The sequence below is a fragment of the Bufo gargarizans genome, chromosome 2 (genome assembly GCF_014858855.1).
Source record: "Bufo gargarizans isolate SCDJY-AF-19 chromosome 2, ASM1485885v1, whole genome shotgun sequence".
NCBI classification, from domain to species: Eukaryota; Metazoa; Chordata; class Amphibia; order Anura; family Bufonidae; genus Bufo; species Bufo gargarizans.
Window position 1 is genome coordinate 611523581 of NC_058081.1, and position 17637 is coordinate 611541217.

Genomic DNA, 17637 nt, shown 5'->3' on the forward strand with positions numbered 1-17637 from the left:
TGTGTGTGTGCTGTGTCCATTGGTGTTTGGGTGTGGACACTAGCTTGTATTGCACTGGATCCAGTCTGTGTGTCTGTGGCAGGTAGGTGTGGAAGTGCTTTTCATCCTCCTGCCATATCCATAGGCTGTTTATGTTCCTTTCCCTGCAGCTTGGCCAGTGAGACTCCTGTTCATTCGTGTCCAGAAAGAACAGGTCGTCTTACCCTGCTCCTTGTTCAAGGGCAATCCTGAGGGCTAGTAGGGACCCCTAGGCATCCGGTTTATGAGTCCTCCCACCTTCAGGGTTGACTCGTATGGATAGGAGTCAGGGTCAGTTTAGGGACGCGTTAGGAGGTGACCTGCTCCCTAATACTGTCGTCCTGGTCAAGCAGCGCGTAACATTTTCTGGCATTGCACGGCTGAGGGTTTTCCCCATCCTCAGCCGTGATAACAGGAGACCGGCAGCTATGCGATCAATTGCAGGAGGTGAGTAAATTATGTATTTTTTTTTTTACCCTCAAGTGACCTTCTACTAAGCATGCTGTATCAAAGAATGCTATTATTTTCCCTTATAACCATGTTATAAGGGAAAATAATAAAATTTACAGAATACTGAACCCGAACTTCTGTGAAGAAGTCCGGGTTCGGGTACCAAACATGCCAATTTTTCTTAATGCCGATTAAAACGCTTTGCACTTGCGGGGAAAAATCGTGCATGTTCCCGCAACGCCCGTGTGAAACCAGCCTAACAGTCCCATAGCTTCATTGTAACCTATCAACTATTTTTAAGGGCATCTGTGCTCTAGCTGCAGATAATTCCTTGATCATATTGCTGTCCCCACACATTGCGTGATATAATATGCCTAAATTACACAAAACACTGAGCACTACTAATATGTAGATAGTAGTAACAGTGCACTGTGCCAATGATGACACTATGTAGTAGGAATGCAAAAATGTCTGGATGAGAGTGAAAGTCAATCCTCCTAAAGGATCCTGTAAGACTCCAGAAACCTCAACACTGTTACCAATTCATGAAATGTATGTAGTAATAGGACGCATCATCAGGAAATCGACATTCATTGCACGGAACACTAAATGTAAAAAAAACCAAAAAAACTTTGCAGCAAGATCGGTGACTTAGATCCTAATCTGATATTCTATACTAATCCGTGAGTCGTCGGTAGATTTACAGATTAGGATATAAGGCAGAAGCAGACATATGACGGGATGATTACCTTGCCAGCAAGCGCCAACCACTAGCTGCGTGTCCAGCTTTGTGGGATGTAGTGGGTAATCCTCAGTCACGGTGATGGGGTCATATGAAACGCCATCAACATACAGAGTGAAGCTGGGGAAGTCAGCAGTCAGGACATAGTGATGCCATTCCTTGTCACAGGCCTGCAGATACAAAAATATGTGATGTTCATTCACTTTCGAAGCACTCTCCAGGCACAAAATATAAGAGGGACATGACAGACCGTGCCACACAAATTAGTGAAAAAACATATGACTGCATGAAGAATGGAAATGTCAGCATTTCTTTATATAACGTATTGCTGACGTTCACCATTGTTCACACACGTCCTCCAGAACATAAAGCATGTTGTAGGATTATGCTCGTGCTGAATAGGATCCAGACATAAAAAAATAAAAAAATAAAAATGCTAAATGCCAATCTTCAAAGCAGAGAAAAATAGACAGGTTTTAAAATGTCCTTCAGTGTAGAGTAAGTCAAAGTGACTTTCAGACCCGGTGCTGGCATACGTTCTACAAGGATGGGTACTGCAGGCATCAGAAGGGCAGAAAGGCCAGTTATTTGGTTACACTGTAGACATGAAGTCTAGAACAGTACAAGCTGATCCTACTACATGGTCACACTGGCTTCTGGCTGCAGTTCCCCAAGGGCGATAGTGTAACCACGAGCATCTAGAGCTTCAGTAAAGCTAATGAGACCAGAAGATTAGATTCAACTTACTGCCATTTTATTTACCTCAGAGCCTAAGGCTTAGACTCTGAGGTAAATAAAATGGCAGTAAGTTGAATCTAATCTTCTGGTCTCATTAGCTTTACTGAAGCTCTAGATGCTCGTGGTTACACTATCGCCCTTGGGGAACTGCAGCCAGAAGCCTTAGAGGAAACTGGGGACAGGAAAGTCTTAGAAATGAAGAACTATACAGAACACGAGACAGCAAACTAGTAGGGCAATTAAAGAAAGTCTGACATGTCAAAGATACATTTCTCAAGATCTCTTTGGACCACCATGGGTTTCCAGTGCATAGTCTGCAGCATGGCACTGCACACTAGCTTGATCTCCAGCTGTTGTGAGACTACAACAGCATGCCCTCCAGAATGCCCTGTCTTGATAGCAGGTTGGAATAGATTTGTCTACTGGTGGATCTTTCTTGCTAGCTAATACAAGAACCATGTTCTAAAGCTGGCCATACACCATAGACAGCTGTCCGCTCAGCCAGCATGCCCCTGCCAGACGGCTGCAGCTTATCGCCCAGTAGAGCAGATTGGGAATGTTGAACTCCACCCTGCCCACGTCTCATTTATTTATTTTATTCACTTATATAGCACTGACATATTCCATAGTGCTTTACAGACATTATCATTTCCCCCATATCTGCTGTCAGGGGACAGTTAGGAGGTCCCCCATACAAGATAGACTGACAATATGACACGTAGGGTCAGTCTTTGACTTCTCAACTGAGAAATTGACAGGCTTCCCTTTAAATGGCACATTCAAAATCAGTTTAAAGATAAAGCAAAATATAACTGGAAGCTCTTGGGCTCCAATGAAAAATATGTAAAAGACCCCATTTTCTAGGTCCCATTTATGACACTTTTGTGCCAAATATTATTCTTATGTTACAGAGGGGTCTTCGAGTCTGGGTTTGTTTGCTACGTAGGCAACATTAAACTTAATTTCTCAGGCAATACATTGTAAATGAGAATTAGCTCTTTTGAATCAGATCTTTTTTTGTTTAGAAAAAATACTCGACATACAGTATCAGACAATGCCTATTATTGTACATTAGAAATGATAAGTACAGAAACTTCCATATCACATCATATGATACCATCAGGAATCACAAATAAATGATAATACAACTAATATAAACCCAACCCCCCCCCCCCCCCCCATTCCAGTGTCGGTTAAAGGGGTTGTCCAGGTTCAGAGCTGAACCCGGACATCCCTCCATTTTCACCCAGGCAGCCCCCCTGACAGGAGCATAGGAGCAGTTCATGCAAAGGCATTTTTAGGAGTTCCGGTGACGTACCGGGGCTCTCCATGGGGCTGACAGGAACCCCGGTGACGTCACCGGCACTGATGGGCGGGATTTAGCTCTGCCCTAGCCAGTAAAACGGCTAGGGCAGAGCTAAAGCCCGCCCCTCAGAGGCGGTGACGTCACCGAACACACTGCCGGGCGGAAGTTACCGCCCGGCAGTGTGTTATTGAAAACACAAGAGCCCGTGCCCTGCGCGGTTTAGCGCAGGGCACGGGAGCGCATCGGAGCATGAGATGCTCCAATGCTAGGCTCAGGGGGGCTGCTCTGAACCCGGACAACCCCTTTAACTAGTAATTGCTACCAATAGAGGACACATGTTCCCTCCAGGAATCCCATAATTTTTCATATTTGGCAGGGCAGCCTCTTTTCTGAAATATAATTCTACCAGACGAAAGCATGGTATTGACCTTGGAAAAATATTCTTGAAACCCTGGCGGTTCAGCTTGGATCCAGTGTTGTGCCACTAATTTCCTTGCCACATATAACAGTCACCCAATTGCCACTTTGCTAACATCATCTGTACTCAGTTCTGCGGTGTACCCCAATATACAAACTTTAGGGTCTTTTGATATATGCACCCGGTACGCTTTCCTAACATTCTTCAGTACTGCGTCCCAGAACTGTTGTAACCTGCCGCAATTCCACAACATATGTATTAGATCAGCAGAGCCCACAAAACACCTGGGGCATCTGTCATCCGACCTATACCCTATACGGTGTAAAAAAAAAAATTGGTGTCTTGTACACTCTGTGAACAATAAATAGCTGTGACAGCTTACCCCCCTCGCTCAAGGAGGTTAACGGGATTGCCTCTAAAATATCAGCCCATTGATCCATAGAGATCTCCCCCACATCCTGTTCCCATTTATGCATTCTGTTTAAGGAATAGAGTTCAAGCTGTTTATCTAACAGCAGTTTATATAACATGGATATTAACCCTTTCTTTTCACCTCCAACCAGGGCGATCTGAAGCGCTGTATCTCGTTGAGAGACCTGTAAGCCATTTTTAAATGTGGTATCATACGCATGCCGTATTTGCAAGTAATTAAAGAAGTGTATCTTAGGAATACCAAAAAGATCTTGAATAGATTTGAAAGTCCTAAAAACTCCCCCTCCATTAAATGCTCTAGTCGTAGCACTCCCTTCTTCCTCCACTCCTCAAATACCTGCAATGAGCTGAATTCCGCCAGCGCTAAATTCCCCCATAGTGGAGTATATGATGTAAAGCCGCTAATCCCCCTAAGTTTTTTCACTCTATTCCAGGCAGCGTACATTGTACGATATAATGAGACAGTCAGCCTTGCAGCCTTTGGTTCCACGCCTTCCAACAAAATCATGACATCTTTCCCCGAAATCTGCGACCCCAATATCTGCCTGGTCAAGTCTTTTGTCTCAGGTTCAAGCCACCCCTTTAAATGCTGGCATTGGGCAGCTAAGTAATATATCCAAGGGTTTGGTAGCACCAGGCCACCTTCCGTTTTGGCATATTGTAAAGTTTCCAATTTTATTCTGGGCTGGCCTTTGCGCCACACTAATTCCCTAAAGATGGTATTCATTTGATCAAATTTATCCCTAGATAGCCACACCAGCGAATTATGTAAAACATATAGCAGCTGCGGCATCATGATCATTTTGATCAAATTCACTCTACCCACTAGAGACAGATACAATTTGCACCAGGCCTTAGATTTGTCCCTAAATTGCCGGAGCAGAGGCGTAAGATTCGTTTCAATAAAATTCCCAGCATTGGGCGAAATATGGATACCTAGATACTTGATCTTAGTTTCACAGGGAATCCTGCTGTCAACTACCACCCGCGATGTAGGTTGATTATCTATGGGCATCAACATTGACTTATGCCAGTTAATTGTTAAACCCGATAATTGGCCAAATTTATCTATTACCGACATTGCCGCAGCTAATGACTTTGCCGTATCACCCAAAAACAATAGTGTGTCATCGGCATATAAGGCCACTTTATTTTGTAGATCACCATATCTAAAACCCTGAATATCTTGAGCGCCCCGTATCGTAGCAGCTAGTGGTTCTATGACCAATGCAAATATTAGCGGAGACAGGGGGCATTCCCTGCTGAGTGCCTCTCTGAAGTTGAAATTTCGCGGGCTCGAATACAAGACCTTCACCCAGGCTATAAACTTTTGCCCAAATCCCATATGTTCCAGCGTACTCCATAAAAATTTCCACTCTATGCTATCAAAGGCCTTGGCCGCGTCCAAAGAAAATATTGCTCTGTCACCCATATTATCCGCTGGCACCTGCAAGCTAGCAAACACCCTTCGTATATTTATTGCTGTCGACTTTTGGGGCATAAAACCCGTCTGATCTGGGTGTATGACACTTAATATTACCTTAGATAAACGCCGGGCCAAAACCTTTGCAAGTATTTTAACATCTACTGATAACAATGATATAGGCCTATAAGAATCTGGCAATTTCGGGTCTTTGCCCGGTTTGGGCAGCACAACAATTAAAGCTTCTTGCATAGAAGCAGGTAATAAACCCGTCTCTAGGGAATAGTTAAACACTTTAAGCAGTTCCGGCAGTAGAGTGTCCACGAAATTCTTATATATCTCCACAGGGAAACCATCTAATCCCGGCGCCTTATCGTTAGCCATAGAACTCACTGCCTCCTGTAATTCCTCAAGCTCTATGAGGGCCTCCAGAGACTCGCAGTCTTCTCTCGACAATTTAGGCAGAGCAGCTTGTGTTAAAAAGCCCTCTATATCTGAATCTGAACATGCCAGTTTAGACTTATACAATGAAGTGTAAAATCGCTCCAGAATCTGGAGGATTAAGCTAGTATCCTGCCTCAAAATACCCTCCTCACCCAGCAGCCCAACGATACAGGAGGAGCCCCTTTGCGCCTTTGATATCATAGACAACATGTGACCTGAGCTTTCCCCTCCAGCAAAAAACTGCTGTCTGTAAAACATCCTTTTTCTCTCTGACAGCTGGAGCATATAACATCTAAATTCTTCTTGAGTATCTTTCAATTTAGTACTATTTTCTACTGATGGGTTAGACGCAAAGGTTTCCTCCACCTTCTCATATTATTATGCATTCGCTTATTCTGTTCCTGAGACTTGGATTTGATCTTACTAATCGACTTTATCAATACTCCCCTAAGGTATGCTTTCATGGCCTCCCACACTATATGTACAGATGCCGTTCCAGCATTATATTTAAAGTATTCCTGCAACTGGACCGTCATTTCCAAGTTATCTCCTATTAATGTGAGCCAAAAAGGATTAAACCTCCAGCAGTTTATCTGTGATCTGACCCCTCCATCCTCCACCAACGTCATCTGCAGTATGAAATGATCAGAAATCGACCGGGGAAAATAATCCGCAGTACTTATATAAGGAAGCATCTTGGCATTCACTATTCCCATATCTATCCTAGACAGAGACATATATGTGGAGGAGCAGCAAGAATAACTCCTAGCTTCGGGATGTTTCACCCTCCACACGTCATACAAGCCCACCTCTCCCAATAGCCTACCGAATGAGGTTATAGCGCCGTCTCCCACCCCCGTCACCATTCTGCACCTGTCAAGTGCTTCATTTATCACCGTATTAAAATCATCCATAATGAGCACCGGTAACTCCGGAAACGACGCTACAAACTCCAGAACAGACCTCAGGGGAACCACCAAATAGGGCGGTGGGATATAAATAGTCGCCAACACCATTTGAACACCATTTAAAGTACAATGTAGACATATAAATCTACCTTCCCCATCAATATATTTTCTGAAGCATTCAAATCTTATATTTTTGTGAATTAATATACTAACTCCCCTAGAATAAGCGGAGAAGGCCGAATGCACCGAGTATCCTACCCATGATTTCTGCATCATGTGCAATTTCTGTTTAGTCATATGTGTCTCCTGGAGACAACAGACTGCTGGATGAAACCTGGATATATATTGAAAGATACTATGCCTCTTAGTCGCCTCTGACATTTCCTGCACATTCCAGCTGAGTACACTAATCGGTGACATCAGCTATATCAATTAGATCACAGAAAGGATCGCTGAGTACATATAGTCTCCCCAACTCATGGTACCTGTAAAGCAGAAAAATTATACCGACACTGGATAATAACCCCCCCTCCCCGTCCCCCTGAAAACTGAAAACCAACATTTAGAGCAATTTTCATATAGGACATTTAACCCTTTGAGGGCCATAAAAACAAACAGCCCAACCGTGCCTGCATATAGCGAGGAGAGGCCTTTATTTTAAAATTTTCCGCCAGCCACTTTTCAATGAATTCGGTGGGATTCGCCCCTTCCGTTTTTTCTGGCATGCCCACCAAACGTCTGTTTTAGCAAAAAGCGCATCAATATTTTTAGCAGCATTCTTAGCAGCTTTCTGTAAGGGTCTCGCCCCATCTTCCAGATCCGACACTCTGCGTTCAACTTCTGTAGTGCGTTCCGCAACTTTACGCAGGTCATGCCGAATGACGGATAAATCTTCTTTTAGGCTGCCAAATTGCAAATTTAAACTTTTCAGTGTGGCAATACAACCTGCAATCGCTGCCATGACATCTTTCAGTGTGGGCTCAGATTTTTCTGCCCCTATTGCAGCACATTCATTGCCACCATGCTTATACTGTCCCACATCAACTTGCCCCTCCTCCTCTTGCATGTCCTCTTCAGAGGACTGTTCAGATTTATCAGTCTCTGAGTCTTCTGCCCCCTTGTCTCCCCACCTCTCTCGTGAGCCTGAGTGCTCCTTTCTAGCAAACTTCTGAAGCTTCTCCACTGCGCTGAGACACGCTGCTGCCAGCCGACTTCCGCCTTCTTCTTCCCTGGCGCCATGCTGCTCCCGCACCTCCCGGCCCGATTTCAACGGAGTTTTCCTCCTTTTCGGCATGGATGTCCGATTCGTTACGTACAGCTGTTATGGTTGATGGCACACCCGTCGGTGACTGAAAATTAGTGTTCTGGACAGCCCGGCAGGATAAAATACAGGAGTTTGGCAGGAGCTATGGAGGCGCGCGTCTCACACCATCTCCGGCCAGGCTTCGCCCCCCGAGAATTAGCGACATTTGTGAATGTCTCACTGCATTTTTCAGTTATGAATTTAACAGGCTTTTTGATTACTTAAAGGGGTTTTCCGGCTGTTTTTAACCGATGACCTATTCTCAGACTAGGTCGGTCATCAGTATCTGATCAGTGGGGGTCCGACACCCGTGACCCCTGCCGACCAGCTCTTCTTGCAGCTTACTAAGCACAGCACCGTACATTGTATAGCAGTTGTGCTTGGTACTGCAGCTTGAATGAGACTAGGCTGCGCCTAGGACATGTGACTAATGAATGTGACGTCATTGGCCAATGTAAGCTGCGAGTAGCCTGCTGCGCTCAACAGAGCGACACATGCCTATTTAAACAGCTGATCAGAATAGGTCCCAAGAGTGGAACCCCCACCGATCAGATACCGATTACCTATCCTGAGGATAGGTCATCAGTTAAAAACAGTTGATAAACCCCTTTTAAATCCTATTTATGGAAAGTTTACATGGCTCATGTGTGACAATCAGGGATGAACATTTGTACAAACGCTGGTTCCTGATAATCAGCCCACTTAACCCTAAGTTCACACTTGAGCGTTTTACAGCGCGTTTTACAGCGCGTTCAAACGCGCTGTAAAACGCTCAACACATGAATACCAATGCTTCCCTATGGCCCTGGTTCACACTTGAGCGTTTTACAGCGCGTTTGAACGCGCTGTAAAACGCTCGACGCATAAACAAGTTCAGGAGCTTTTTTGGGGGCGTTTGACGCGCGTTTGGGCCATAGACTCTTTGGACAACACTGCTGTCAATCACCCAAACGCGCGTCAAACGCGCGTTTACTATTACAATAAACGCGCATAAAAACGCGCGACAAAAACGCGCATAAAAACGCACGTTTGAGAAACGCTTAGGTGTGAAACCAGGGTAAAGGTTCTGCAGATGATCTTTACTGCGGACACCCTGGGCAGCAAATTGTGCTGTGTAAAAAGCAATCTTCTGCCCACAAACATTAATTTGTATGAGGATGAGTGATGGCAGTAGCCACTCGTCCCCATGCAGTGGGGTTGATCGCAGCATGTAAATTCAGCTCTTCATCTCCACTGACGAGCAGGCAGTTACGGGGAAGGAACACTTCTTTCCCGATAATTGCTTGTCAGCGCAGTGTAAATGCACCTTTACCCTAACTGGTTAACAAGTGAATGCAATGACCTAGAAATAGGTTGTTATCTACCCAAGTTTTAAAAGATGAAACGACAAAGAGGGTTATTTTCCTTTGCACATACAGGTCATACTGTGATTGAGCAGCTCTGCAGGGGCCGCTGCCTCTCCAAATATTGACAAAGAGCCTATTGAACGGACACAAAATCCCTGGTAGTTCCACACGGAGCTGTGCTCTGCAATATGACATGAAGACTTGTCTAGAAGTGTTTACTTCAAATCATGCCTGCTGCACGGTAACAAGCATCCCACACCACCCACCGCAATATGTTCCAGAAGCAGCTACTACTGAGCAGAAGATTCAAGACGATAACACCAAAAACACTTTCTCTAATGAGACAGGTCCTGGGGGATTTTCTTCCTCCTTCTTATCTTTGATTTCAGATAATAACAAATGTATAGCACAAAACTTCTCTTTACAGAATATATTTGGAACTGCTTATATAGAAATCCCTCAAAAAAAAATGTTAGAGCTGTGGGAGTGATCTGATGGGTGGGTGGGCACCAAGAATTCATGTTACTATGAACTAATATATTCTATACTGTCTTTTTATTGGCCTCATCTTAGGCCAGTTTCACCCTGGCTTTAAGCTTTTCCGCCAGGCTGTTCCAGCAGGAGAACAGCCTGCCGGATCCATACTACCGTTTGCACACGTGTGCTACCAGAAGACCATCCGGCCCCATTCACTATAATGGGGAGCGGAGGAGATCTGGCTGCAGCATGGCAAATATGCCAAGAGGCAGCCGGACAAGTACCGCTGCATGCAGCGGTTTTTGTCCGGCCACCTCTCGACATATTTGCCATGCTGCGGCCGGATCTCCATTATAGCAAATGGGCCTGGCCGGACTTCCGGCAGGCTGTTCCCCTGCCGGAATAGCGTGCTGAAAAAGCTTAACGCCAGTGTGAAATTGGCCTTACAATGATAGGTGTCTTTGAGCAGCACACTGTCACCTTACACATGTACACGTGGAGGCATCCACATAACTGCCATCTTAAGGATATGCATTGTGAAGCAGAAGACATAACAAAAGCCTCTTACCTGATTCAACTTCCAGTGGAACTCTGCGGGTTTATACGATTTGTCTTCTGTGGGTTCTTGTCGGAACAGGAATCCCAGCTTGCAGTTGTGTATGTAGAGAGAGTAATGGTGTCGGTTCATATCTGAGAGGACACAAATGGCAAAGGGTCTTTCATTGAACTAACTCTTTATCACAATGGACACGTATATACTAAAATGAGCAGACCATGAACACTGCAGGTTTCTCCTGGAGAAATAATCTGTTGTATATTTACTAATATCATTTTTACATTATGAATTTCTTTATGAGAGAGAGATTTATTCTGTAAAATAAAAAGGATTTTCCAGAAAGAATTTGGTCATTTTTATTTATTTTTTAACAGGCCAGAACATGTTAAAAATAACAAAGCCGCTTTCTCACTTCCATCGAATCCCCACTACTGCTGTTCTGACGCTGCTCCGGGCCTGACTTGACATGCCAGAAACATTAGGAAAGGCCTGCTCATCCAATCACTGGCTGGGACAGGTCACCACTGAGGCCAGTGATTGGCTGAGCAGACCTCCCCTTGCATTTCAGCATCAGGGGATCAGTGTAGATGAGTAAAGCGACTTTGATATATTTTTTTTTTTTTATCATTTTCTTTCAAAATTTTAGTTTGTTAAAAATATCAAAGAAGCTTCAAAAACTAAACTTAAAAACCAAATCTCCCTGGAAAACCCCTTTAATGTCTGTACCTATTTGCTGCATTCCCATTGTATAATGTCATGCATGTACACTCTGTACAAAACATATCAGTGTGTATAATCTGGGACCTCAGTATAGCCGCATGTTTTAACAATGTAATAATAAAAGGGATAGTTTTATTTTAAGGGAAGTGCCAGGCTGACCTCGATCAACCTGTGTATTGTAGGTTTTCTACAGTGGGTCATGAAATCCAAGAACGAACACTATGCATTCAATATAAATCAATGAACTCAGTTCAAACTCCCTGTGCTCCAGAGCTGCTGCTCGGATTCTCCCCGCCGGGCTTTGTTATGACCGCTGCAGCCAATCAACTGACTTAGTGGTCTCGTTCCATCTACTGCTGAGGCTTGTGAGTGGTGGGGAGAATTAGAAAAGCAGTGCTGTGGCGGGGGGTTTGGAATAGTGAGTGACTTTTTTTTTTTTTTTTTTTATGCTCATCCACATCTGTTATATATTTTTTTTGTTCAGGCAACCCCTTTAAGCATCTGTAAGCTTGTTGACCAATAACAACCAGCAACATTATGAATGCAGCCCTGGAGTATAATGCAGGCTATGAGGAATGTAATGTATTAACAAAGTAAAATAATACACTTTTGGAAATTAACATTTCATTGGTTGCTTCTCAATGTAAATGATTTGCGCCATTACCTGTATGGCCAGAAATTCAATTTTCAGGAGTGGGTGGACAAAATTTAAACGTATGGCAAAAGGAAAACTACCTTCCCCAACTACCTTGGTCTCAATCATCCGATATCCCACAGAGACACAAACATAGCTTGGTTTCTTTATTTAAACTGTATTAATGGAGGGCAGTGATACCATAGGGTTACATTTCACATCCCACAGACAACAGGTCTCTGTGCTCCTCCATTTATGTGCCAGCTGATCAATGCCCCCTCTGTGCACTGCGTCAGCTCAGGTGGAAACAAGAGTGAAGAAATATACACTATTCGGCCTTACGCCCTAGATAAATACATACCTAGCACTGCAGAGAATAATCACAAGCAGCTTTGTATCTGTCAACAGTATAAGGCTTGTGGCGAAACCAACCTCGCCACTGGGTTTTGGAGGGGCCTGGCTACCAGCCTCTTGCCTCAGGATTATGGCCCATACTAACTTTAAAGGAGAAGACAGACTGGCCGCACAGCTTAAATCTGTCTTTGGAATTGTATTTTATGTTATGTGAGGGTACCCAGATAGCTAATTTTATTGTATTTGTGTAGTCTGAGTGCCATTCACCTAATATGCACTCAGACTTGAGCTATCTGGGGATATGTTAAATGTCTGTGTTTACTGTAAGGGTTGTGACATTGTATGTTTAAATGGTGATTTCTGTCCTGTTGTCCCCACATGTGTATTGGCGATTTCCCTTTGTCCTAAGAGATAATCGAATTGCTCCTCGGGTGTCTCCAGGGCAGAGAGGAGGAAACCATGATGCATTGTGGGGATGTATTGTGTCTGTGTATCCTGAATTGCTGCATATCTGTCCTGTGTCACAGTCTTCCATCTGGTCCCCTAGGGGCGTGTCCACCAGATGGGGACCTGCATAAATACGGACGGGTAGCCCTCAATAAAGTGTGCCTGTTTTATCCTTCATCATGTTGAGGCTGGTGTTTGGGTAACTGATCTACACTGGGGGATTGCTATACGCTGAAGATTTGCTATACTCCCCTGGCTTTACTACTAGCTCTTGTAAGAGCTGTTCCTGCTCTCTGGTTTTAGGAGAGATTCACCCACTGGAGCCTGGAGCCTTGTCGTAGGTCCAGGGTGGGTAGGAGACCATGAGACCTCAACCAAGCTTCGGCGGTTCGTGGGGTCTGCAGTGCGTACGGCGTCAAGTGGAGTGCTTGGAGTCCTCGGAAAGCACTAGGAGCATCTATCAACGGAGGTACCCGGTCGGGGTGCCAGGAGATCCGTTACAAGGCTTGTCCCCATGTATGCTATATAGAGCACGTGGTCGAACCAATAATAGGACAACCCGTATGAAGGATCAGATGGATCCAGACACAAAGATCACAGTATCTAACAGAGAGAGCAGCACAGTCCAAAGTGCATTCCATAGATAAATACACTTTCTACATGAGTCAATAATAGCTGCTGGCCGATATAAAGTCACCCAGACAGTAACTGCATTGCAGTATCCGGGCCTCTGATGCAGAAAACTAGTCATGGAAAACAGAAATCAATCCATGCTATAGAACACACATCAATGAAGCCAAAATGCACTGCTACATTATGAGGTTATAAGTAAGCGGAGATGCTAAAACAATACACCACCTCCTCTCAGAAGCATCCTATCTGATAGGATCTAAGGAACTACAAGTTCCAGATACTCACAGCAGGCATAGGCTGTCCGAATAATGAAATATTTTAAGTTTCCACATGAAAGTCATATACAAAGAGGTATCTCCTAAGAAAGAGAACCATCTCACCAGCACCACGTATTGGAAGTGGCTTCCTGTGAGTCCTGGCTATATTCCCTCGTCAAATCCCAAGACTTGTTGGAAAGTTGGATCTTGACTCATAGGGAGACACTTCCAAGAGGTGGCGCTGGTGAGATGGTTCTCTTCCTTGGGGGATATCTCTTTGCATATTCATTGCCCATGAAGCATTGCCAATAAGTCTCCATATAGGACTGGTCGCTTTAAAGTGATTCAGCACCCTGCCTAAGCAACAAAAGTCATATTCTTGTGCTCGGAAACCAGTGCAGAATGACATTCTTGATTTCATGTATTGAAAAAAATCATATAATGGAGGGGATCCAGTACCTGTCTTGTCGGAATTACACAGGATAGTCTCCTTGTCACGTCCTCCGGGTCCATGCCTCATCCAAACAGATATGACAAATGGCTCTTTCAGGTCAGCAGTTACAATCCCATCTGGAACCTTGACAGCTTGTGTACCATTAAACTCAAACACCTGGTCACTGTCATGGCCGTTATCTGTGGACAGCCCCAAGGTCCAGTTGGTAGCAGTACTGGGAGGAGGCAGCAGCTCGGCTGTACTGGATGAGGCACCTGCAAAAGAAAAAAAAAACAATAAAAAAAAAAACACAAACTGTGTAAGGCCGAGTTCACACGAACATGTGTGACCCGTGGCCGTATTGCGGCCCACAAAATACACGGCCACAGTTCTGTGTGCATTCTGCATCACGGATGCGGACCCATTCACTTCAATGGGTCCGCAAAACTGGAATTGCGGAACGGCCTCAAAGAACGGGACCCCTCGGACTTCCGTGGGGTTGCGTCCCGTACTTCCGTTCCGCAAAAAGATAGAACATGCATGTCCTATCTTTTTGCGGAACGGGCGGATCGCATTAAAGTGAATGGGTCTGCGATCCGATGCGGCTGACCTACGGCCGGCGATCGTTCATTGCGGCCCGCAGTACGGTCATGAGTCACACACGTTCGTGTGAACTAGGCCTAAATGGCAGGTTACCACTTAATGCAATTTGGTAACATCTTCACATCTCAATCATATAGCATGACACAGTAATAGAAAAGGGGATCTAAACCTAACCACTTCCTGACATACCCCATACATGTACGCCACATGTTGGGTTTTTAAAGATGGCATCTGCTCCAGAGTGGAGGGAGCACCATACTCGATGGCTGCCTGCTGATTTACACAGAAGACACCCAGAGCCAATGTCTGTGATCAGCCATAATGGTGATCGCAAACATTTAATCCCCTCAGATGCCATGGCTAATTGTGACCAAGGCATCCGAGAGGCTTTTCGGCAGCAGCGCTGCGCTCCCGAGACCCGTATAGCTTCCTCATTTGCTTTGGCAGCCGCAGGCCCTCTGAAGGATCCGAGGTCTGCCTCAGTTATGTTCTTATGGAGTTCCTATGGCAAGACTCCATAGGAACATAGCAATTCTCCCACAGGCTGCAGTTAAATCATTGCAGTCTATGGAAGAAGACATCTGATGATGGCATGCTCAAGTCTACAAGGGGTACTTAAAGTGTCAAAAAAAAAAAAAAAAAAAAGTAGTAAAAAAATATATAAAAATGAATTTCACTACCTTTCCCCCATATAAAAAAATAAAAATTTCCAATCCACAGTTTTTGTTGCTTCTGCCCCCTTCCTAAAAAAAAACCCAAAACAAATAAAATGTGATAAAAAAGTAGTCATACACCCAAAATGGTATCAATAAATAACTACAGATCACCCTACAAAAAATGAGCCCTCACACATCACGTAGACCTAAATATAAAAAAAGTTATGGGGATCAGAATATGACGATGCACAAAAAATGTGTTCAAAAGTTTTTATTTATTTATTTTAAACAAGAAAAACTATAAAAATGTGATATCGCTGTAATCATACTGAGAATAAGGCTCCATTCACACATCCGTATAATGGGTCTGCATCCGTTCCGGAATTGCGGAACGGGTGCGGACCCATTCATTCTCTATGGGGACGGAATGGATGCGGAGAGCACACTATTTGCTCTCCACATTATCAGAGTGCACCCCTGATCTTCCGGTCCGCAGCAACGGAAAAAAGTAGAACATGTCCTATTATTGTCCGCGGACAAGAATAGGCAGTTCTATGGGGTTGCCGGCCGGGTGTATTGCGGATCCTCAATGCACTACGGACATCTGAATGGACTTTAAGGTAACAAGTCCATTTTACTGCGTATGGAACAACGTAAAAATGAAAACTGTGGAGAAATTGCTTTTTTCCCCCCAATTCCACGCCATTTGGAATTTTCTTTCAGCTTCCCATTAGATCATATGCAATATTACATGGTGCTATTATAAAGTACGACTTGTTCTGCAAAAAACAAGCCCTCATATGTCTATGTGAACGTTAAAATGAAAATGTTATGGCTCTGGGAAGGCAGGGAGTGAAAACGTAAATGCGAAAACTGAAAAATCGCTGCGTCAGGAATAGGTTAAATTGGCCATAACATCCTAAAACATAGGAGCTTCTGACTCTTACCGCATAGCCGGTGAATTGACTTCTCAGAATAGGTATCTCGGTCGCACCCTTTACCGATGTGACTGGTTTCCAGTTGTACTGTAGCTTGAATGGAAGTGATGGGCTCATCGCAGGTCTCCAGGTGCATTCCAGGGAACAGTGCCAGGGATCCAGTGCCAGGCTCATACTCTATCCTCTTACTCCAGCCTGTAGAAAATGCACAGAATACTGAGCATCATGTTCTCCCTTTTGTAATATGTCCAGTTACAGCAATGTCCTGGTCTGTTCTTTTCCACATTTTGGGATCATACTTACATAACTAAAAAGAAACAAAGATGCAAACCATGGCATGCAGGAAATGACCTACCTTGCCAACTTGCTTTACATGTAGGTTTAATGTTAATCTTGACCAGTATGTCCTCAGTGGCCCTCTTCTTCCCGCAGTCATATGCAGTGACTGTGAGCTTATACTGACGGTCTTTGCCATAATTCAGCTTTTCTGTGTTCTTGATGTACCCTGAAGCAGTTACAGAAGATGACATATTAATCTTTTATCTGCTTTCTGTGTATATGTTTATATTCTTTTTAGGGTACTTTCACACTTGCATTTTTCTTTTCCGGCGATGAGTTCCGTCCTAGGGACTCTATACCGGAAAAGAACTGATCAGTTTTATCTCCATGCATTCTGAATGGAAAGCATGTCTTCAGCTCAGTCTTTTTGACTGATCAGGAAGGAGATAATACCGCAGCATACTACGGTTTTATCTCCGGCCCAAAAAACTGAACACTTGTCAGAATGCCAGATCCGTCATTTTTTTTTTTACATAGGAATGTATTAGTGCTGGATCCGGCATTCAAAATACCGGAAAAATAAATAAATGCCGGATCCGTTTTTCCAGATGACGGCATTTCAATGCATTTGTAAGATGGATCAGGATGCCATCAGTTGGCATACTGTTTGATGGATCCGGCAGCCAGTTCCGGCAACGGAACTGCCTGCTGGATTCCTCTGCCGCAAGTGTGAAAGTACCCTTAGAAGATTTTATTTAGAAAATGATGCTTTTGGAAATAGATTTTATACCAGTAACTGGATATATATTAAATCTACCAACATAATAAATTGTATTACTGTGTATACATTTCAGGGTAGCACCGGACCTACACAGCGCCATCTATGGTGCAGTGGACGGAGCTGGTTACTGCAGCTCTGCTTGTGTGCACTTCAATGAGAGCAGCACTGCAGTAACCAGGAGCCAGCTACTGCAGAACAGATGATCAGCAGGGGTACAGACCCCCGCTGAGCTGATCAAATATTGATAGCCTATCCACAGGCACCGGCCGTGTCAACTTCGCATTGCGCACCCACTGGCTTCAACGGGACAGCGATCCGCAAGACATGTTCCATCTTTTGTG

General features: G+C 44.3%; 1 protein-coding gene across 4 annotated transcripts in view; it reads right to left on the minus strand.

The window, feature by feature from the left end:
* CLSTN1 (calsyntenin 1) overlaps positions 1 to 17637 on the minus strand; it is an 86654-nt gene that overhangs the window by 18654 nt on the left and 50363 nt on the right. For all 4 annotated transcript variants that reach the window (XM_044282040.1, XM_044282037.1, XM_044282039.1 and 1 more), the window contains 5 exons: positions 16592 to 16741; positions 16246 to 16431; positions 14066 to 14314; positions 10574 to 10695; positions 1218 to 1380 (listed from right to left, as the gene is read on the minus strand). In XM_044282040.1, coding sequence (XP_044137975.1) covers positions 1218 to 1380; positions 10574 to 10695; positions 14066 to 14314; positions 16246 to 16431; positions 16592 to 16741 — 870 coding nt within the window. The remainder of the gene's footprint in view (positions 1 to 1217; positions 1381 to 10573; positions 10696 to 14065; positions 14315 to 16245; positions 16432 to 16591; positions 16742 to 17637) is intronic.